Here is a 24128-nt window from a genome sequence, read left to right as displayed (position 1 = left end):
TCGAAGGGCCGAATGGCCTACTCCTGCACCTAATTTCTATGTTTCTAACAAGGGGTCACAGTTTAAGGATAAGGGGGAATCTTTTAGGACCGAGATGAGGAAAACATTTTTTACACAGAGAGTGGTGAATCTCTGGAATTCTCTGCCACAGAAGGTAGTTGAGGCCAGTTCATTGGCTACATTTAAGAGGGAGTTAGATGTGGCCCTTGTAGCTAAAGGGATCAGGGGGTATGGAGAGAAGGCAGGTACAGGATACTAAGTTGGATGATCAGCCATGATCATATTGAATGGCGGTGCAGGCTCGAAGGGCCAAATGGCCTACTCCTGCACCTATTTTCTATGTTTTTATGATTGGGACAGGACATTGAAATCCACTTGCCTGAAATGTATGGCAAATTTGACCATTGGCATTGGTTTATCATTGTCACATATACTAAGACAGAGTAAATACTTTGTAAAAAACGATCCAGGCAGAACGAACCATACACAAGTTCAACAGGTAATGCAGAAAAAGAAAATATATAGAAATATAATGTAGATAGACACAAAGTGCTGGAGCAACTCAGTGCGTAGGGCAGCATCTCTGAAGAAAAAACGATGGGTGACGTTTCGGGTCAGAACCTTTCTTCAGACTCATACAAAGTTACAACTACAGAGAAAGTGCAGATTAAAAAAAGTGCAAGGGTCGCACTGAGGTAGGTTGGGAGATCAGGAACTTATCTTCATTGATACTATAGCCATCTAGTTCACCATATCAAGTTCTGAGGAGGAGCTCAGTGTGTATAGAATTGCTGCACGAACGAGCAAGGGGCAGACTAGCATGGATGCTGTTGAAAGGGTACATTTGTGCCAAAGCCCTGGTGGATGTTACAGTGGGCACGAAGATGAATGCCAACCCAATATAGTGTGTCCTGCACGAGATTGGGGGGGCGCTGAGAACAGTCACAAGAAATCGCTGAGAGTTATCGACGTAGCACAGACCATCGTGCAAACCAACATCCCCTTCCGTCGACTCCATCTACGACAAGGCCGCCAGCAGAATCAAGGACCAGTTTCTCCCCGATCACTCCCTCTTCTCCCCTGGCCCATCAGAAGTTAGTAAATGCATCCCTCCAGATTCGGGGACTGTTTCTTCCCAGCAACTGAATGGTCCTCTCACCAGCCAGAGTGCAGTCCTGACCTCACATCTACCTGACTAAAGACCTTTGCACCATCTGTAATTGGACTTTATCTTGCACTACATGCTGTATCCTTTGATACACTGTGGACGGCTTGATTGTGTTCGTGTAGTGTCTTTTCTCTGACTGGCGAGCATGCAAACAAACGTTTTTCACACGACGTAACAATGTTAAACAAAACTAATCCAGAGTTGAAAATCCGGGAAAGGGCGACGTTTCGGGTCGAGACCCTTCTTCAGTCTCGACCTGAAACGTCACCCCATTCCATTTCTTCAGAGATGCTGCCTGTCCCGCTGAGCATTTTGTGTCTTTCTTCGGTTTAAACCAGCATCTGCAGTTCCTTCCTACACAAAGTAGAGACTTTCTCAGTTTGAGTTCATTGCGCTGGCAAGACTCCAAATATAAGGTATATTGGTAGCCACTATGGCCAGGCAAACACCTCCGTTGCCATGCTGTGAGAACGGAGAGGTTGAGAAGGGGTTTCTTACCAGAGGCCATTAGGACTGTAAACTCCTATCTCACCAGGGACTAACTTTACTGAACCACTCTACTGTTTTTTCCCCCTTTTTCCTTCCGCCCACAATATTCAATATGTAAAAGAATATGTGATTCTGTTCCATTCTGTTTGTTGTTTGTTTGTTTGTTTTTTTGCACAAAGTCCACGAGCATCGCCACTTTTCATTTCACTGCACATCCCGCACGTGTATGTGACGAATAAACTTGTCTTGATTTGGCTGTCGATAAGGCAGTATTGGGTCTGTCGCAAAAATAGAGTTAACCTGAAGATGTAAGCTGATGCAATATCATGGCAACAGTTACATTAACTGAGCGAGATGTGCGGACATACTTGTCGAGGATTGCCTGGAGGAGCAGTTCACTGGAGTTACTGGTGTCTGGAATGACCAGTTCAGGGAGACTTTAAGCAGATCTCAGTGAAGATTTCAATGAGGAAAAGTGAATTGATTACAGGTTGAAAGGCACATTAATATAAACAGTTAACTGTCGTACAAACCCAGAGGCGATCATTCACTTAGTTTGTGTAGGAAGGAACTGCAGTTGTGGGTTTACACCGAAGATAGATACAAAGTGCTGGAGGAACTCAGCAGGTCAGGCAGCATCTCTGGAGAGAAGGAAGAGGTGATGTTTCAGGGCAAGACTGAGTTTGTTCAGCAGTAACAATGTACTGTCTGTACATGTGGTGTACCTTTAAGAACTGACTTTAACAAATAGTATGATTTGACGCATTTCAGTATGTTAGTCGATTGTTACTGACTACAGTAAAGGTTTGCTTATAATGTCGCCTGTGTTTAGCTGTTGATACAAGGGGACAGCGCAGACAGTTTCTCTTACCTGGAGAGGAAATGGCGAACGACACTGACCTCCCTTTGGGAACAGACACACATTCCAAATACATTTAAAAAATTTAAAATGACATCACTGGTCAACAAGCTGATTGGCCAGCGAGTGTAAATGCTATCATTGTTAAGGCACTGGATTAAATTGAGATGAATCTTAAATTGGAAAATATGAGACTTGTCTTAGCAGGAAAACTTTTCGAAGACATGGATCCCATTCATTGATTCATTACAAGGATAGTATGGTGCAACACAACTTCAGAATTAAACCGATTTACGGGTTGGGTGATGGGTGGGGAGAGAGATGAGGCAGGTATATCATCACTCTTTGTTTTTCTGTCTTTTTTTTTACTTCTTCGACTACACTTATTTGGTAGTCTACGGGTTCTATTACACATTCACTTTCTTTTTCATTTTCTCTTTCTTGCTGGTTTCTCTCTTTTTCTATTTCATCTTAGCTAAAAATTAAAATTGAAGCTGTACAATAAATGTATTATGTCATATGCCGCGGGGTTTATACTTTTGTACACTGCTTCTAATTTAAAAAAAAAATTAAAAAAAATTGGGATTACTGGGAAAATAGATCAGCAAATTAAGAGTGTTTTATTGTCTTATGTCCCGAATCAGAACAATTAAATTCTTTCGAGCAGCAGCATGAAAAAATATGCAAACATATTATTCTGTAAACTCCATAATAAATAACAACAAAAACATTCAGTATATAATTTGTACGGGTGTCAGGGGTTACGGGGAGAAGGCAGGAGAACGGGGTTTAGAGGGAGATAGATCAGCCATGATTGAATAGCGGAGCAGACTAGATGGGCCGAATGGTCTAATTCTGCTCCAACATCTTGTGAACACATGGTATTAAAGGGAAGATACTAGCATGGATAGCAGGTTGGCTGGATGGCAGAAGGCAAAGAGTCGCAATAAAAGGAGCTGCCAGTGACGAGTGGAGTTCCGCAAGGGTCGGTGCTGGGGCTGCTTCTCTTCAAGCTGTATATTAATGATTTAGGTAAGGGGATTGAAGGCTTTGCGGCCAAGTTTGCAGATGGTGTTAAGATAGGTGGAGGGGCAGGCAGTGTAGAGGAAGCAAGGACTCTACAGAAGGACTTGGACATGTTAGGAGAGTGGGCAGAGAAGTGGCAGATGAAATTCAGTGTAGCAAAGTTCGGAGTCATTCAGTTTGGTAATAAGAATAAAAGCATAGATTATTTTCTGAATGGAGAGAGAATCCAGAAATCGGAGTTGCGAAGGGACTTGGGAGTGCTGGTGCAGGACTCCCAAAACGTTAATTTGGAAGTCAAATCGATAGTAAGGAAGACAAATTCAATGCTAGCATTTATATCAAGAGGACTGGAATACAAAAGAGATGTAACGCTGAGGCTCTATAAGGCACTGGTCAGGCCGCATTTGAAGCACTGTGAGCAAATTTGGGCCCCATATCTGAGGAAGGATGTGCTGGCTCTGGAGAGGAGGTTTACACGAATGATTCCAGGAATGAGTGGGTTAACATATGATGAGCGTTTGACAGCACTGGGCCTCCACCCTGCTGGAGTTTAGAAGATTGAGGGGGGGGGGGCGGAACCTCGTTGAAACTTACAGAATAATGAAAGGCATAAGAGTGGATGTGGAAAGGATGTTTCCACTGGTGGGAGAGTCTAGGACCAGAGTCTGGATTAAAGTGCGCTCTTTTAGAAATGAGGTGAGGAGGAACTACTTTAGTCAGAGGGTAGTTAATCTGTGGAACTCATTGCCACAGAGGGCTGTGGAAGTCAAGTCAGTGAATATTTTTAAGGCAGAGACAGACAAGTTCTGTATTAGAACAGATGTCAAGGGTTATGTGGAGAAGGGAGGAAATTGGGATTAGGTAGCAGAGATCAGCCATGATTGACTGGTGGAGTAGACTCGATGGGCCGAATGGCCTAATTCTACTATAATTTGTGAACTTCTGAACATAAAACAGACAAATAGACAGTAGTAGAGTACGGACAAAAAAAAACCCCAAGACGTCACCTTTCCATGTTCTCCAGCAAAGCTGCCTGACCTGTTGAGTTACTTCAGCACTTTGTGTCCGTCAGGTCTGTAGGTTGATTGCCTTCTGTAAATTGTCCCTAGTGTAGGGTACGGAATTGTCTAGAACTAGTGAACGGGTGATCGATGGTCAGTGTAGACTCAGTGCGCTGAAGGGCCTGTTTCCACGCAGTATTTCCAAATTAAAGTACACTCAAACAGGCCACACGATTTAATCAGGGATTTCTGCCAAATCTCAAAACTTACAAAGCTTGGGTCGGGGAGGGGGGGGTCCAGTTACTTTGAGGCATTTAGACAGGCTGGGCAGGAAATGGGACAAGAGATCCCTCAGCCCCCACCAAGCACGGAAACTGGGACAGCCACACCCAGAAACAATCTTGCTGCTCCGATGTGTGGGAACGTTGTGCTTCCAGGCACCAGAGACCCAGGTTCGATCCTGACCTTGGGTGCAATCTGTGTGGAGTTTGCACGTTCTCCCTGTGACCAAGCTTTCCACCAAGCACGGAAACTAGGATAGTCACAGCCAGAAACAATCTTGCTGCCTTGATGTTTGGGATCACTGTGCCTCGCACTGGCAAAGACCCAGGTTCGATGCTGACATGTGTTGAGTTTGCATGTTCTCCTTTTGACTGCGTGGGTTTCCTCCAGGTGCTCCGGTTTCTCCCCATATCCAAAAGGTGGTCCAATTTATAGGTTATTAAAAAATCACCCCTTGTGTGTAGAGAGGGATAACATAGGAGTGCGAATGGGTGGCATCGACACAGTGAGCCTAAGGGCCTGTTTCCATGCTGTGTCTTGTAATCGATGCATTAAAGTTGGGAGCACATGGAAATACCAGACACTAAATTCAAATTTAAGTTGTTGTTTATTGTGAAAAAAATCTAAAAATAAGGAATTTACTGGAGTACAAAAAGAGTTCTTTGATGATATTGATATTGTGGTACTAGATTAACAGCATGATATAGTTGTACAGAGAAAGCACAGTTTCCCCCCAAACATTACCAATCCAGAGTCTAAAAGTTATTTAATTCACATTACATCTTTGTACTAAGAGATTAAGTTTCAGGAAACGCTGTACCTCAAAGCACAGGCTGAACACAGTAAAACCACTGGGGAGCAATGAGCCAAATTACAATTAGCAGCACTGATCGCTGTCGTCAGGATCAGTTGGCAAGTATTTTATAAATCAAAGGCTGTTGCAGTTTTTTGTTTTTTTAAAAAGGAGAGCAGGGATATCTGCACCGCCCGCTGATTGTTAAACCCCCAAAATGCAAACTTTGCTCAGTTCAATCACAGCAATAGCGGTGCAGGAGCAGAATGAAGCCCTGTAGTTCAGGTGGGGTGCGGTCTATGGAGAAAGCATTTCAGCAGAAGCAGCACAGTAATCTGGCACACCCACCATTTTGGCAGTAGCAGATTTTCCAGACTATTGGATGTCATTAAAAAAAAATTACACACCACATGCATTCAGGTTTCCCCCCCCCCCCCCAGATATTACATTTGTGGGTAATAAATTTCCCTGTGATTCTGATTAAATGTAGAGGGAGTGTGCAGGAAATGTACCCTGGTCAGTTTGAAGAGAGCGGGGGTTTCGAGCACCGCTAGCAAGTTGAGTGGGAGTGCTGCAAGAATTATAGGGCAAACCAGATGCCGAATCATCAGAATTGCAGAGTGGGCAAATCAAGGATTACCCAAAACATGTTTTACTGCGTGCCTTTATACAAGGGACGTTTGTGGATGTAACTAGCTGGGCAAAAACAAGGCGGGATGGCAGATGGAGTACATTGGGATATTCATTGGTTTATTTGACGGTACCACAAAAGGTCGGCAAATGAAATGAGGCTCACAGGGTGGGTATGGTCAGTTTGGAATGTTGTTATTCACGGGGTGGCATAAGGATAGATACTTCCGCTATTTGCCATCTTTATTCATGATTTTGATGAAAGACAATCACCTCCGAGGTGGTTGACTGTACAAAGCTGGGAAGGGAAGGAAGCTGTGTTGGAGGAAGTGGAAGACGGATTAAATGAATGGTTTGGAGCCTGCAGTGCATAAACTGACTGCTGTAAATCATACATTACAGCAGTGACTACCTTTAACGGTAAATGTTTCAATGGTTTTAACATACTTTGGGAAGCTCTGAAAATGGACACAGTCAGTGCTAAATAAAGGAAAGTCATTGTGTGGAGAAATAAGGATATGGAATCGACTGGTTGAAAAACCGTATTGACTTATCAAATACATTGTGTCAAGAGGCCACTTGTATACCACAAGGTGTACAGGTATAACATGCAACAGGTGTACAGGTATAACATGCAACAGGAAGGCAAATGTTACATTCATGGAAAGATGGCCTAAGTCAGTCTTTCTGCGGTTCGATATGGCTTTGGCAAAATTATCCAAGGGTGGTAAAAAGATTTGCTTCGTGCCAAAGGAAGGGAACGATTCCTATTGGACTGGATGGAATTTAGGAGAACAAAACTTACAAGTGCTACGGATTGACAGGGCGAATGCCGAGAAAAAACTTCCTTTGGTTGGAGAACAGAGAGCTCTGGCCATTGTCCTAGGATAAAGGGGGTCTGCCATTTCATGTCGGGCTGAAATGAAGAACGCCTTTCATACCCAGTGGGTTAAGGCTTTTATAATTCTTTAACCTATGGAATGGATCTAGATTGATGGGTGATTTTTAGACAAGGGATTCAAGGAATTTGGGATGGAAAAGTGAAAGGAATAATAGGGTGAAGATGCGTTGGATTGCCCATCTTATTGAATGGCTGAGCAGACTCGAGGGGCCACGAGTTCTGCTCCGGTTACGGATGTTCTCAAAATAGATTCTCACAAATGGGGATAAAAAAAATATAACATCATTAAATTCAAGAATGGGGAATTGGATGATGAAGAACAGAGTCATATTAAAGGGCAAATAATTATCTCTGGAAAGAAATGCATATACAGGTTTAAAAAAAAAATCACCAAATTGATAACTGGTGGTCAGTCACCTCATTTGTGCCAGCATGTTCCCCCCTGTGGATTGCATTGGTAACTGGTTTTACTGTGAATTCAACTACTTAGTAACAGGCATGCATTGTAATGCAGTATAAAATCCCAGAGTTAGGAAATGGTAGAGAAGACACTGAAAACTATCCCCACAGGGGATAATTGTTCTCTGGTCCTTTAAAACGAGGTATTTAGGATAGGACAGAATCTCCCATGTCCAAACCTCTGACTAAATGAGCATGTAGTGGAATAATCATAAGTAAAGATCAAACTACATGATGAGCCGGGCACTACAACCCTACCATGGAGGGTGGCTGTGATCCAGACCTTCTTCAAGCCAGGAACAGCACCAAAAATAATATATAGCCCACAAGGAGCCCGACTCAAGCTCTACCCAAGGATTATAAATGTAGGAACATTTATTCCATCATCAGGAATAAAATGCCTTGCTCCTCAAAATGTTCACAGCAATGAGGTAATTTCACATTCTTATACAAAAAAGGTAAGGCATTTGAAGAAAGTCATGGCTACAAACACCTGCAAGGTTGGAGCAAGAGCACACACTGGCAAAGAAGACATGCTGACCAGGCACCCGAGCAGCATTACAATGGTTGTACGGCAGGTGAGCTTTACCCGTTCCCCATGGGTGCTCAGCAATCCCACACTGAAGGCTTTTATTATCTGGATAAGGTGGATATGGAACAATGGCTAAACACCTACAGTTTAGAGATATATAGGTCCATTTCACAGAGAGTGGTCTGTAATAGTATAACCGTACAGTAAGAAGGCACAATTGCAGTACAGGTACACCAACAATTTTCCAGCAACTGATGGTTCGGCACCTCCTTTAACCCGGACAAAATAATGAGACATTAGACTTTGGCGATACAGCACGGAAACAGGCCCTGCGGCCCGTCGAGTCTGTGCCGACCAGCGACCCTACACACTAAAGATAATTTTACAATTTTTATCAAAGCCAATTAACCTGCAAATCTGTACGTCTTTGTGGGAGGAAACGGGAGCTCCCGGAGACAACCCACGCAGTCACAGGGAGAACGTACAAACTCCGTACAGACAGCACCCATAGTCAGGATCGAACCCGGGTCTCTGGCACTGTAAAGCTGTGCCATGGAAACCACCAGACCAGTTCCCTGGACGGCCACAGATGGCATTGCCTGTTCTTATGGGACAGGTGGCTCCATCCCAAAAGAGTTAATTCACATTTAATATTTGTTTTATTTAAGGTTCTGGCAGTCAATGGTGCTTTACAGACATGGGTATAATTAGTGCGTCTCGAGGTGTATCGTTGAATTATAATTATATGGCCCCTGTTGGGCTGGCAAAACAGGTAAACCAGAAAGGCTCTGGAACCAAGGGTGCTGGAAAAAATCAGGTGGACCTGTATTTACCTGATGACATGGATCTGACAGAACACATTAACCTGGTGAAATTCCAGCGGTGTGCAACAAAACCTACAGTGGACAAATGTCTGCAATGCACTGCTCCTGAATGAACCGCGCAGTGTGACTTTACAATTCCTTACCCAAGTGTTGCTACACTAAAGGGACTGTACCACACAGCAAATGCTGGAGGATATCGTTTAGATCCCCAGAGAGGAACCTGCGACTTAATCAGGCCTCAACGGGAACAAAGGCTTGTGTTGTCTGGGCAATTGAAAATCTCTTTCCATTTAGGCATCTTGCAAACCACACTCATAATCATAATCCGTTGCAAATTCACCAGGAAAACTTACAGCCAAAACTGCAGCATTATTTAGACAGAAGGATCACATTCTGTAGCCCTCTTTCCACCAAGAACAATCAGTAACAGGGAACAATCTTGCCTTTGGGGTGAGCGATCACAAGACCTGATGGAAGTATTTGTTATGCCAACACCACATCCCAGAGATGGCAATCAACGAGGTCTACATGGACAGGTGCAGACTGTACCCTGAAGTGTTAGCCCAACAAGAGCAACGTGATAAATAGTGGTATTTCATCTCGTCTCCGGTTCAGTAGAAGCGAATGTCCGGTGCGAATACACAGTCTAACTTCACACATCGGGAGGGGGGATGAAAAGACACCAAACCCGTTCATCGGATGGCAGACAGCCGGCATCAATTGCAACAGGTAAGGACGCAAAGTGCTGAAGTAACACAGTGGATCAGGCAGCATCTCTGGTAAAACGTGGATAGGTGACGTTTCGGGTGAAGACCTTTCTTCAGACTCAGTCTTGAGAATTGCAACAGGGAGATGACTTAGTCGACCATCCTGACAGGATTGCACCGGAGTGCTGATGGAATGACCTTCAGACATGTTTTACCACGACCAGAAAGGCACTAACTGACACAGCATGCGCAGTAAGAGTAGTAAGAGATAGTTTGGGTCCACTGCTCTTTCGTCTCACCCTCTTGCTCATTGCTTGATGCCTCCACCAACCTAGTCAGCTCCAGCCCTCTCGACTACAATGGTCAACTGGAATTGGGTTTCCACAACCTATCCCGACTGTCGCTCTGCCAATGGCCCCAATCATTCACATTGCTGAAACAATCCCTAGCCTTGCCTTTTCACCAGCAGGGGAGAAAACTAAGACCAGGCCAAGTCACTTCAGAAGGTGAATTATCGCTCTTCAGACTAGGGGTCGAGGAGCAGAAATCTTGCCTGACTTTTACATGTTTCCGGTCCCAAGCTGTGACTGTTACCCAGAAGTAATAAGCGATCAAAGAAAACCTAATCACTAGTCCTGCAAATGCTATTAACAACAGCTTAAACAAACCCGCAACAAGGTGAACAAATTCCATTTTTTCTCCCGAGTTTCAGAAATCATTTTCATGGTCGCAAAGTTTTAATTTAATTCGAATAAAACTAGAACCAATGTGCAAATGGTCAATTCATTTATAGGAGCAGCCTGCATAACACTTCATCCCTCAAGGCTCTCATCTAGTCCAGCTCTCACTTCCTGCCAGAAGGCATCGCCTTTAAACACCACCTCCATTTTATAAACGACTTCCTTGTTTTCCACAAGGTGTGTCTACAACAGACCAACACTGCCCAAAGTGTTCAACAGGCAATGACGGGTTGAACTCATTGCTATGAAATGTCCTGTGGGGGCAAATCTGGAACACGGTCCATCTCTACACACCTTATGAACAAATTATTGCTAGTCAATGTTGAGAGTACAATCAGCTCCTGTGCACTCACAAGTCAGATGCCACTCCACTTGTGACTTTACCACAGAGGTCTCTGAATAGAGGCCATATATTTTTAAAAAATGACAAGTGGCTGCAGGATGTTGGCGAGCTGCTAGCTGTAAAACAACACATTCTGCTAACAATTGCACTCAACCACCCCCCTGCCCCTTAATCAACCCACCCACCACAGCTAAAGCAAGTGCAGTACAGATAGTCAAAATACTGACACACCCGCAACTCTGCACTAAAACACTGCTGGCTCCACAGTGGGTTGGTCCTTGGAGGAACAGCATTGAGCCTCATCAGAGGGTTTCCAGAAACAACAAAGGCAAGTGAGGGGCATTTCCCCCCCCCCAAGTGGTGACAAGAAACAAACCCAAATCGCTGCTGCAGTCTGCCACACACATCCTCGCCAACGGTCTGTGCCAGTTTGAAGTCACCCTTGAGCAGCGGTCACCCGCGCTGGCGGCACACCTGCCTCCGCCACTCCCCCGGGCTCCGCGCGCTGCTTTAGGAGGACTTCCATTTCACGATCGCTAGTGTGGTGAAGACTCCCAGGCAGAAGATGGCAACGGTTTGCCAGGTTGGGGTGCCCAGCAGGGCCTCCTGTGGAAGAACAACAAGGCGCTGGATTGAACCATCTACAATTACATTGCAATGTGCACATTCTCAAGCAAGATACTCCAGGCACGGCAGACTGTGGAAGCTTTCTACCCAAATTGCTTCGAACAATCTGCAGCTACAATCAGTCCAAATACTCACCTTCCCGAGACCTGGTACAGCCAATTCAATGCTGGTAAATGATTACCAGCTCACCACAAGGCAGATATAACTTGGGGTCAGAAGTTATGGAGAGAATCGGGTTGGGAGGGAGAGATAGATCAGTCACGATTGAATGGCATAGTATACTTGATGGGCCGAATGGCCTAATTCTGCTCCTATCGGTTATGAAGTTTTGGTCTCCTAATTTGAGGAAGGACATCCTTGTGATTGAGGCAGTGCAGCGTAGGTTCACGAGATTGATCCCTGGGATGGCGGGACTGTCATATGAGGAAAGATTGAAAAGACTAGGCTTCTATTCACTGAAGTTTAGAAGGATGAGGGTGGGATCTTGTAGAAACATATAAAATTATAAAAGGACTGGACAAGCTTGATGCAGGAAAAATGTTCCCAATGTTGGGCAAGTCCAGAACCAGGGGCCAGTCTTAGAATAAAGGGGAGGCCATTTAAGGCTGAGGTGAGAAAAAACTTTTTCACCCAGAGAGTTGTGAGTTTGTGGAATTCCCTGCCACAGAGGGCAGCGGAGGCCAAATCACTGGATGGATTTAAGAGAGAGTTAGATTGATCTCTAGGGGCTAGTGGAATAAAGGGATATGGGGAGAAGGCAGGCACGGGTTATTGATTGGGGACGATCAGCCATGATCACAATGAATGGCTGTGCTGGCTCGAAGGGCCGAATGGCCTCCTCCTGCACCTATTTTCTATGTTTCTATGAACATGAATATGGATAAGGCTTTCCTGGAGCAGTTTGACGAGCTCATTTATTCCAAGCAGACTCCAGCATTTACTTATAACACTGGAGACCAAGGGCCTGTCCCACTTACGCGTTTTTTTCGACGACTTGCCGGCACCTATCATAGTCGCAGAAGCTTGCCGAAAACTTTCAAAGTGTTGAAAAGCTAGCGACGACCAGAAAAAGGTACGACTCTTTGGGCGACTATTCACGACCAAACAGGCGTCACCCTGCGTTTGTCTCCGGCGTTGAGGCAGCGGCTCTAGCGGCTGTGCCACTGTTCTAGCTTGACGTTTACAGCATGGTCCTTACTGAGCCACGGGCTAAACCATTGAACGTGTGGCTCAAAGATTGGCGTGAAACACTGGGCTTGGATGTAGTGAGGCCCAACACTTGTACCAGGAAAACAGAGGGAACAGTTTATGAGCAGAAGAGTAGCCTCTAGTAAACCAGGTTTTATCCTGACCATGGGAGAGGCTGTGTAGTTTGCATGCCTGTGGTTTTGTGGGTTTCTTCAGGGTGCTCTGATTTCCTCCCACACGTCAAAGAAGCAGAAGTTGTTGGAATAATTTATTGCAAATCACCCTCGTGCGTAGGTGAGTGACAGTATCTGGTGGAAATGTTGAGAGAGTAAAATGTTGAGAGAGGGGCTCGGCCCCTCTCCTAGACCACACTCAGCCCCTCTCTCCTAGACCACAGCTCAGCTCCCAGGCCGAGTCACACTCCATGGGGAATGATGTCGGAATGATTGATTGCAGGGGGCAGGGACTGGAAGCAGGGAAAGACTGCCTCTACCTCACAGGCACTGCTCCACCCAGAGGACTCCAAGCATAGCTTGCATTGTTACTGAAAACCAGCAGAACACTCACCCAACCCCCAAGGTCTCGAATCCAACGTAGAATATTCTCCTGGATGTATTCCATAGTCCAACTGATTATAGTTTGGATCATCTCTGGGATCTTCTGGCATAGAGCCTAAAAATGATAAATTATTGATCAGCCACACATTCTTTAAAAGGGACATGGACATGCAAAGGTTTGTTTAAGAAGGAACTACAGATGTTGGAAAATCTGCACTATGCAAAGGCTAAACTTTATACTGTGACGGGAGCAAAACAGTTAGAAGTACATCAGTGCAGCAAATTGGGGTGTGAATTTTTTAAAAACAACAAGTTCATATCTGGTGAGCCAGATACAAACTTGTCGGAGCAGAGAATGAATGGATATCCTTTAAAAAAAATCTTGAGGGGACATATCAGGGATGTTGAGAATTGTTCACTGGTGGGAGACTCTTCAAAAGGGGAGCTGCCATTTAAAATGGGACGATGGGATTTATTTAGAGGGTGTTTGGAGACAGAGGTATGTAAGAATGATGCGGACATATATATATTTTTTTAAAGAAAAGTTTGAGGAATTCAGAAGTAATAAAACTAAATTGCACATGGTGGTTTATACCAAAGATAGACACAAAGACACTAAATATAGCTGCAATATAGCTTTCTAAATATAGAAAGCAAGGGGTTCCTGAAGTTATGTTCATACCGTTGAGGTATAAACTATCCAAGCAAAATATGAGGTGCTGTTCCTCCAATTTGCATGTGGCCTCACACTGACACTGGAGGAGGCCCAGGCAGGAAGGTCAGTGTGGGAATGGGAAGGGGAGATTCAGTTGTGGAACAGGTGTTGAAGAGGACTCAAGATCTGAACCATATTCATACTGAAGGGTAGGATAGGCTTGAGGGGCCTGAGACCGACTCCTGTGGCCATTTTGTGTGTTGTTGTATTAGAAGACTGATCAGAAGATTTATTCGTGGCCCGTCATCTCTCCGGCCTACAGACCCAGTCATCTCTCCGGCATTGATCCAGGATCGAAACAGCTCACCAAAAACCATTTGGGCATTTTACATTTTCTGGCCACCTTTGTTTTTAGCTACAGAAACTCTGGGCAATCTGACTGCCACCCAAAATCAGGTAAATTGTGCATGATCATACGTGATAAGAGCAGAATGAGGCCATTCGGCCCATCAGTCTTCTCCACCATTCAATCATTGCTGATCTATCTCTCCCTCCTAACCCCATTCTCCTGCCATCTAACCAGGGCTGTGGAGTCGATACCCAAAACACCCGACTCCGACATTTCTTGTGTATCCGACTCTGACCCGTAGGTGTAACAATTCTAAATCTGCGATGATGACGTTACACAAGATGGCATTTCACAAGAACTACATTGTAGCTATGCTATTGAGGCTTTTTAAAAATTGTTTCTTCTTGAATAAAAAACATAATTCATTATGCTAAAAGGAAAAAAAAATGAATATAGAACTATGACAAAATTAAAACTCCATTTAATTAAATAAAAATTATAAAAGCATTACACGGTATGTTTAAAAAGTGGGATTTTATCCGATTTACGTAGTCTCTGAAATTTATGTTGAAGTCGGAGTCGGGACTTTTTTACTGACTACAGCAGCACCAAAATTGCACCGACCTACTCCACAGCCCAGCATCTAACCATAATGTCTGACACCCTTACGAATCAAGGATCTATCTATCTCTGCCTTAAATATATCCACTGACTTGGCCTACACAGCCTTCTGTGGCAAAGTATTCCATAGATTCACCACATTGTAGTTGGCAGAGAAGACAGAACGTGGCAATGATTGACATACCGAATGATCAGTGGGACAAGAGGAGGGACAGGTGATCAAACTGCTAGGAATGATGTTCAGAGACCACAATGCTACGCCAACCTGATGAAAGGGACTTAGGACACTAATTAAGTGTTGATTTAGATCCCAGGAAAGCAAGAGTTGGATTATCAGACAGCAGAGCAGAAGATCAACAAAATTTGCAGTTCAAACTTAAAAATGTGCCTGCAGTTCTGCAGCAGAATCTCCACAATAATAATCATATGAAGCGCTGGAAATAGTCAAGCGGTTTGGGCAGCATCCGTGGTGAGAGAAGCAGAGATAACATCTCAGGTCGATGAGAACAATCAGATATCAAATGAACGTTGAATGTAAAGATTGGGGAAGGTGAAGGAAATGGAAAGGAACATTTGTGGTAGTGTGGCGAGTGAGAGATTGAATGACAGGGTGATTGTTCTGCTACCGGCTGAGAGAGGCTGGTTAATCGCTGCAGGTCTGACTGCAGGAGATGAGAATTGGGGAGAGAAAAAGCAAAGAAACAAAGTAAAAGTTTGGCTTCCATTGCTCCACCCACTGCTCAGGAAAGCTGCCAACATAATCAAGGATGACTCATACCCACATAATTTTCCCATCTCCCCTCCCCGTTATGTAGAAGATACCAAAGATCCTATAGCGGAGCAAGATGGTCCACTCGACGAAAAAGATGTAGTACGGTCATGGGCAGATTCATGGGTAATTTTCGCCCCCATTTCCGTAACCGGCTTCCGTCTCCGCACCAAAGATCCCACAGTGGTGCAAAGATACTAGTGCGGAGACGGAAGCCGGTTTCGGAAACATCCTCGTAAAAATAATAGTTCTTTGGGAAAAAATCTTCTCATTATCAGAATTATAATTTATTAACACAAACTGTTCCCCCGCAACGTTTATTACACTGCGAGAGGGATAACCAAAGTCGGGTCAGGTTACTGAAATGGCTGAAGAAATTACCCACGTTCCGCTCCATTGCATACCACACGTCAGCCCATTGGATTTAGCAGGAGTGGACTCTCTTGCTCGCTATAGGATCTTTGGAATATACGAGAACTTGAAAGCATGCACTAACAGATTTAAAAAAACCTTCTTCCCCGCCTTCGATTAGGCCCCCCGCCCGCATGACCCACAGAGACTAGACGTACCTTCACAACAAGTCGGCAGGCAAAGTAAAAGAGGGTCACCACTCTCCCCCAGTTGATGACTCCATCAGCAAACTGCTCCTTGGCCACTTTGATGAACGTCTCCTTTGGACACTGGGTGCTAATGCTGTCGATCATCCTGTGTGCAGGAGGAAGTGCAAATTACTTTGTTTACTTGTTTCACCATTATACATGCAACGACCAGTCTGAAAATTACATCATATCCACCCCCTGCAATAATGGTACCTTACTGTCCACTTGCAGATCCTTTAGTCAAAACTTGTTTTTGATTCCTTGAAACTGGCGTTGCAGGCAGATAGGGTGGTCAAAAAGACTTTCGGCACATTGGCCTTTGTCAGTCAGACTATTGAAGTTGGGAGGTCATGTTGCAGTTATTTAAGACTTTGGTGAGGACATGTTTAGAGTATTGTGTTCATTTAGGGTATTGTGACAGAGTATTATGGCAGTGCTGAAGGGCCGAATGGCTACCTCCTGCACCTATTTTCTATGTTTCTATATTTTCTATGTTCAGTTCTAGGTACCCTGGTATAGGAAAGATGTTGTCAAGCTGGAAAGGGCACAAAGAAGATTTATGAGGATGTTTCCAGGACTCGAGGACCTGAGCTACAGGCTAGGACCCTATTCCTTGGAGCGCAGGAAGATGAGGGGTGATCTTATAAAGGTGTACACAATCATGAGAGGAATAGATCAGGTAAATGCACATAGTCTCCTGCCCAGAGTAGGGGAATCAAGAACTAGAGGACATAGGTTTAAGGCAAGGGGGAAATGATTTAATAGGAACCTGAGATGTAACATTTTTTACACAAATGGTGGTGGGTGTATGGAACAAGCTGCCGGAGGAGGTAGTTGAAGCAAGTATAAGATACAGTTAGACAGGTACATGGATAGGACAGGTTTTGAGGAATATGGGCCAAACGTGATGAGAGTGCGGGAAAAATCCAAACTAACTGACCCTTCTGAGAGACAAAGCATCCAGAAATAACAGAACCGAGGACCCAACCTTTGGGCATCAGTTATTGAGCAGCAATGCGCTGGAGCGCTCCTCACCTCTGCAATTCTACGTTGCCGTCGAGCTCGTCCCCAATCTGCCTCAGGCACACGGCAAGTTTCTTCAATTCAGGGTTTTGAAGATCATCCTCTCGAACACCAAGCTCGGCCACAGTTAAATGCACCTCACAGCCCTCTGCACCTCTATTTGCTCGATCTAAGATAAATCTGAAATTTAAAAATTCCTATTACTTTCTCAGAATCATGAAAAAAAATTAACTGAAGGACCCACCTCACCCATTTTACCATCGACACCCACCCACTTGCCCCTCTCTTTGTGCACTCATGCATTGTGGATTACCTCTCATTGATTTAACAGATGGTTCCTCTATGCTGAAGAGGCCACACGTTCTGACAAATGCAGCTGGTGCTTGCAGCATTTTTTGTATTGTTCTAATGATGTTCATGAATCCACCTAGCCTTCCACCATTCTAACCAACAAATCAGACAACTTTAACTGCAGTTGATGGCAGATTTCCCAGGGTTCTCGCACTTATAGTAGTGCTTATACCTCGCTGAAACTTACTTATCCCTCATTGAAACTTACCGAATTGTGACTTGGATAAAGTGTATGTGGAGAGGATGTTTCCACTAGTGGGAGGGTTTAGGACAAGAGGGCATTGGCTCAGAATTAAAGGATGTTCCTTTAGGAAGGAGATGAGGAGGAATTTCTTTAGTCAGAGGATGGTCAATCTGTGAAAGTATTTGCCATATAAGGCAGGAGAATGGGGTTAGGAGGGAAAGATAGATCAGTCATGATTGAATGGCAGAGTAGACTTGATAGGCCGATTGGCCTAATTCTGCTCCTTTCACTTATGACCTTAAGGAAAAAAAGCTGGCCGAACTGGTTCAAACATAGATACATAGACAACAGGTGCAAGAGTAGGCCATTCGGCTCTTCGAGCCAGCACCGCCATTCAATGTGATCATGGCTGATCATCCACAATCAGTACCCCGTTCCTGCCTTCTCCCCATATCCCTTGATTCCGTTAGCCTTAAGAGCTCTATCTAACTATCTTTTGAATTAATCCAGTGAATCGGCCTCCACTTCTGAGGCAGAGAATTCCACAAATTCACAACTCTGGGTGAAAAAGTTTGTCCTCATCTCAGTTCTAAATGGCCTACTCCTTATTCTTAAACTGTAGCCCCTGGTTCTGGACACCCCCAGCAACGAGAACATGTTTCCTACATCTAGCATGTCCAATCCCTTAATAATCTTATATGTTTCAATAATATCCCCTCTCAACCTTCTAAATTCCAGCGAATACATGCCCAGTCGCTCCATTCTTTCATCATATGATAGTCCCGCCATCCCGGGAATTAACCTCGTGAACCTTTGCTGCGCTCCAATAGCACGAATGTCCTTCCTCAAATTGGGAGACCAAAACTGCACACAATACTCCAGGTGTGGTCTCACCAGGGCCCTGTACAACTGCAGAAGGACCTCTTTGCTCCTGTACTCAACTCCTCTTGTTATGAAGGCCAGCAAGCCATTAGCTTTCTTCACTGCCTGCCTTAACTGCATGCTTACTTTCAGTGACTGATGTACAAGGACACCCAGGTCTTGTTGTACTTCCCCTTTTCCAAACCTGACAGCATTCAGATAATAATCTGTTTTCCTGTTCTTGCCACCAAAGTGGATAACCTCACATTTAACCACATTAAACTGCACTTGCCCACTCACCCAATCTGTCCAAGTCACCCTGCATCCTCATAGCATCCTCTTCACAGTTCACACTGCCACCCAGCTTTGTGTCATCTGCAAATTTGCTAATGTTACTGTTAATTCTTTAATCTAAATCATGAATGTATATTGTAAGTAGCTGCGGTCCCAGCACCAAACCTTGCAGTACCCCACTAGCCACTGCCTGCAATTCTGAAATGGACCCGTTAATCCCTACTCTTTGTTTCTTGTCTGCCAACCAATTCCATATACATGTCAGCACTCTACCCCCAATACCATGTGCCCTAATTTTGCCCACTAATCTCCTGTTTGGTCCAAGTCTCGGAGAGACAACCTTTGTTGAATTCCCACCACACTACCTCTCTGGTTGAGCAGTTCCTCTGAGCACAAAGAAGGGTCTTGATTTGAAACATCACCCAACATTTTAAAAGGGCGGCAGAATGGTGCAGCGGTAGAGTTGCTGCCTTAGAGCGCTAGAGACATGGGTTCGATCCTGACTACGGGTGTTGCCTGTACGGAGCTTGTACGCTCTTCCAATGACTGCCCGAGTTTTCTCCAGGTGCTCCCACACTCCAAAAACGTTGAAGTTCGTAGGTTAACTGGCTTTGGTAAAATTCTAAATTGTCTCCAGTGTGCAGGATAGAGGTCGTGAATGGGGACCGCTGGTCGGAGCGGACCCGGTGGGCCAAAGGGCCTGATTGCGTGCTGTATCTTCAAAGTCTAATGTCAGTAATCCTGGCCTTGCATTGACTGATGAGAATAAGTAATAAAAAAATAATCTGGTACCTACCCTCGTAAAAGTGTTTCCCCTGTATGCATGATCTGCTGACTGACTTGGTCTAAAAAGAAAAAGAAACTAAGTTAGGTGGCACGGTTTGAATACGATTAGCCCTAAATGTAGAAGTCTGGCTGTGGGATATAATACGATGATACGTTGGAGCACAGCACAACTTTCACCTTCAGCAAGGATATCAGAAATTTAACTAAAAAGTAATTGAACCAGAAATTATGTTCCACAACTTGAAACATTCAGTTAGGCAGGTACAAAACAGACTATGCTATTTACAGAATGAAACCAAAAAGTGAAATTTTCTTTAAGACAGAGGAAAGCAGCTTACATTTCACTCTTTAAAAAAAAGTGCTAGAGTAACTCAGCGGGTCAGGCATCATTGCTGGAGAACATGGATAGATGAAGTTTCCGATCTGGACCGTTCTTTAGACAGGAATGGTCTCAACCCGAAACATCACCTACCCATGTTCCCCAGGGATGCTGCCTGACCCGCTGAGATACTCCAACACTTTGTTTCTCTTTTTGTAAACAAGCATGTGCAGTTCCTTGCTTCTACGTGTTTCCATTTCCCTCTCCTGTTCTTATTCAAATCCTATTTACACCTCTTCTAGACCAATCAACTATAGACTGATTACCATTACAAGCCATGAGTAGGAAAGAGCTGCTGATGCTGGTTTAAATGGAAGGTAGACACAAATTGCTGGAGTAACTCAGCTGGACTGGCAGCATCTCTGGAGAAGGAATGGGTGACGTTTTGGGTTGAGACCCTTCTTCAGGGTGACCCCTTTTGCTTGAATAGGCATCTGAGAGGGATGATAAGAAATAGGAAGGGAACGAAAAGAGGGTTGAGCAGACAAAATGTACAGGAAAGAACTGCAGATGCTGGTTTAAACCGAACACAGACACAAAAAGCTGGAGTAACTATGTGGGTCAGGCAGTATCTCTGGAGAAAAGGAATAGGTGACATTTCAGGTCGAGTTACTCCAGCATTTTGTGTCTGTCAAGAGTGTTGAGGTAGATGCAGCCTATTGAAACATGAACATCTTAAAGAATGGTGAGAAATGAAAACATGACTGTATCAGTTTCTTCTGACCTTAACTGCACCCTTCTTTGTACACTGCATCATCAGCAGACGTGCCTTCGGCTGTGCGAGTCGCAAACCTACTGACTCCCTCCCCTACACCTCTCACCATTCAAGATATTCCTCCAAACACATCTTCGAAAAGCTCTCATGCCCAAGAAGAAACTGCAGATGCTGGTTTATACCCAAGATAGACACAAAATGCTGGAATAACTCATCGGGTCAAGTAGCATCTCTGGAGAAAAGAAACAGACAACGTCTCTGGTCGGAACCCTTCAGGATTATTCTTTTCTCCAGAGAGTTACCCCGGCATTCTGTATTGATATTCGAAAGGCTCTTGCTAGTCCGACCTAATGCCTCAAGTCTGAAGAAGCTTCCTGACTCGAAACATCACCCATTTCTTCTCTCCAGATATGTTACCTCAGGAGGACAGGCAGCATTTGTGGATAGAAGGAAAGGATGACACTTTGGGTTGAGATCCTTCTTCAGGGTCACCCTGAAGGGTCTCCAACATTTTGTGTCTATCTAATGCCTCCAGCTTCAGCTTGTCTTCTTTTAAAATAAATACTGCTCTGCTGATGTGTCACATCATTAGACTTTGTTCAAGGCCTTATATTAAGATAAGACATTGTTGAGATAAATTGCAGAGGTGAGATTATGGGATGCAGTTAGCTTGTATTGTTGCTGCAATACCTATTAGTCCACAAGCACTTCTAGGAAGTACTTAGTGAGATAACAAGTCCACTAGGAATATTTGAGCAGTGATCTGAAATAGAAGTCAGATTAAACTACACACAAAACAAAACCGTGGGCTTTTAGTTTTGTTTATTACTTTTCATGTGTACCGAGGTACAGTGAAAAGCTTTTTTGGTACGTGCTATCCAGTCAGCGAAACTGAAGTGTGATTGAATGGTGGGGTAGACTGGATGGGCTTATTTCTGCTCCTATAACATGAACTTGCTCGTAAAACACTGTACTTTTCCTATGTTAATTATACGGCAAAAAAAATTTCAGTTCACTCAATCCAACAACAGGAAGAGCTCGCAACAGGCTGATCTCTGCTCAGTGAAATGATCGCCGAGCAACGTCAGTTAGGACGAACACCTTGTTGATAACAACTGGATTTCCAGACATGAACACAAACAGTGAACTCCCACAAGACAAGGACCAGATACAAACTGCAATCGTTATAAAGCAGCCGATTTAGGGATATTTCGCAGAAACCACGACAATAATTGTGCTGTATCTCCCGGTAAACACAGCTGGAAAGGTCAACCAGTTTCAGCTGCTCAGACACAGTAAAAACATTTGTCATCTAAAAATTATAGATTTTCTGTGCAAGCAGCCTTCAAGAGAAAACTGACGCACACTCACACCTAACGCAAAACCAACCAACTAAAACTGTAACGCACAGGAAGTGAGAAGCAGCTCCTTGTGAACTACAGTGGGCCCTTTTCTGGGTCAAAAATTGCCCAGCCTTGGGAGGGGAGGGAAGGAGGGGTGCAGAGTATTATTCCTCACTGACCACAACTCCTGCTGCATCACTCCAAAGTACTACCCAGCCCCTAGAACAATGCCAGTCTCATTCCTCCTCCATTTTGATTAAGCAGCCAGGACAAAATGATCTATTTTCATGGCAGCCCCATGGCAAGAGGAGAGAGCCTCCCCACCAGCTAAAGGGACACTGTCTCCACCTCTGAATCTCCAGAGCCAGGAATGTAGGCTTTCTTCCAATTATTGCCACACATACAACAGGGCAGGCAAAGCTAATAGTCAAAACCGAAAGTCTTCACCACATCAACCAAGCCCCATCTTAAAGTGTAAAACGAGGTCAACATTCACCAAAATGAATGGGGCAGCACTCTTTCTCAATCAGCCCCCACCCATCCCTTCGGTTGCCACTCGACCAAGAGATTACTCTCTCATTTTCCATTCTGCCCAGGGCCAACCTCATCCCTCCACACCAGCCTCAGTCGAGCCCCCTTCCTTCCATCCCAGGGCCATAGATTGCCCCGTCCATTCCCACCCCCAGAATACAATGCCATCACCCACCCACCCCTATCCTGCCCACACACTGGTATCTCCTCCGCCCCGCAACACAACCGTCCCTCATCCCAACCACAGCTTCACCCCCACCCCATGTTCATCATCCTCACCTCCACCCCACAGCTTCACCCCCCCCCACCTTCATCACCCCCCCCCCCACCTCCCCTCCACCCGCTTCACCCCCCCCCCCCTCCACCCCCACCTCATCACCCCCCCCATCTCCACCCCACAGCTTCACCCCCCCCACCTTCATCACCCCCCCACCTCCACCCCACAGCTTCACCCCCCTCACCTTCATCACCCCCCCCCACCTCCACAGCTTCATCACGCCCACCTCCACCCCACAGCTTCACCCCCCTCCCCACAGCCTCACACCCCCCCCCGACCCCCATTCGGAAACAGGGCCTGTTCTCCCTCCCTCGCTCTACCTCTCTCTATCCCTCCATTCCTCCCCCCGCCCCAGATCTCCTCCACAGGCCGGCCACCCGGCACCTTCGGCTCGCTCCTCACCCATGGACCTCGCCGATGTCCCCCGCCCGGGCGCAGTCGGGCCGCCCTGCCTCTGGGCCTGCGCCTGCCTCTGGGTCTGGGCCTGGGCATCGCCGGCGCCCATCATCGCCGCGTCCGCCTCGGCCATAGCGCGCCCCGAGCTCGAACTCTGCCGCCCGCTCGCCCCGCCCTCCCTCACCGGCACAGTGCGCCTGCGCCGTCCCTCCCCACCCCGCCGGGCCACAGTGCGCCTGCGCGGACCCTCCCCGCCCCGCCCGTCGGGCCACAGTGCGTCTGCGCGGACTTCCCCTCCCCGCCGGGCCACAGTGCGCCTGCGCGGACCCTCCCCGCCGGGCCACAGTGCGTCTGCGCGGACTTCCCCTCCCCGTCGGGCCACAGTGCGCCTGCGCGGACCCTCCCCGCCGGGCCACAGTGCGTCTGCGCGGACCCTCCCCGCCTGTCATCACGCCTTTACGTCATCTCGTTACGCCACCACGTAACGTTAATATGCATGAGTGCGTCCCCACCCTCATTTCAATATTATAATAAGGAGGGGGGAGGGGGGAGGGGGGAGGGGGGAGGGGTGGTTGGGCAGAAGTGACCGGCAGCGCCCCCCACAGGCAGGAGAAGGAGTTCAAGTTCAAGTTAGTTTATTGTCATGTGTCCCTGTATAGGACAATGAAATTCTTGCTTTGCTTAAGCACACAGAAAATAGTAGGCATTTACTACAAAACAGATAAATGTGTCCATATACCATGATATAAATATATACACACATGAATAAATAAACTGATAGTGCAAATAACAGAAAGTGGTTGGTAATAATCAGAGTTTTGTCCGAGCCAGGTTTAATAGCCTGATGGCTGAGGGGAAGTAACTATTCC

At 45.6% G+C, this 24128-nt stretch overlaps 1 protein-coding gene across 1 annotated transcript; it reads right to left on the bottom strand.

The window, feature by feature from the left end:
- Positions 1–10832: 10832 nt before the first annotated feature.
- bax (BCL2 associated X, apoptosis regulator) lies at positions 10833–23438 on the bottom strand. The gene is made up of 6 exons (XM_033013034.1): positions 23266–23438; positions 19629–19677; positions 17155–17322; positions 16090–16225; positions 13137–13241; positions 10833–11360 (listed from the first exon to the last, which is right to left on the bottom strand). The coding sequence occupies exons 1-6, from the start codon at positions 23390–23392 to the stop codon at positions 11265–11267; spliced, it is 681 nt and encodes a 226-aa protein (XP_032868925.1). The 5' UTR covers positions 23393–23438; the 3' UTR covers positions 10833–11264.
- Between the last annotated feature and the right edge of the window lie 690 nt (positions 23439–24128).

This window comes from Amblyraja radiata, chromosome 38 (assembly GCF_010909765.2).
Source record: "Amblyraja radiata isolate CabotCenter1 chromosome 38, sAmbRad1.1.pri, whole genome shotgun sequence".
NCBI classification, from domain to species: Eukaryota; Metazoa; Chordata; class Chondrichthyes; order Rajiformes; family Rajidae; genus Amblyraja; species Amblyraja radiata.
The sequence above is the reverse complement of the archived record's forward strand: the minus strand, read 5'-3'. Positions and strand labels throughout refer to the sequence as shown.

Coding starts and splice junctions, on each gene's coding strand:
- bax (XM_033013034.1), bottom strand. CDS start 23,392: ATGGCCGAGGCGGACGCGGCGATGATGGGCGCCGGCGATGCCCAGGCC. Junction 17,323..19,628: donor GGGGAAACACTTTTACGAGG/GTAGGTACCAGA, acceptor TTTAAATTTCAG/ATTTATCTTAGATCGAGCAA. Junction 16,226..17,154: donor GGCAACGTAGAATTGCAGAG/GTGAGGAGCGCT, acceptor TCCTGCACACAG/GATGATCGACAGCATTAGCA.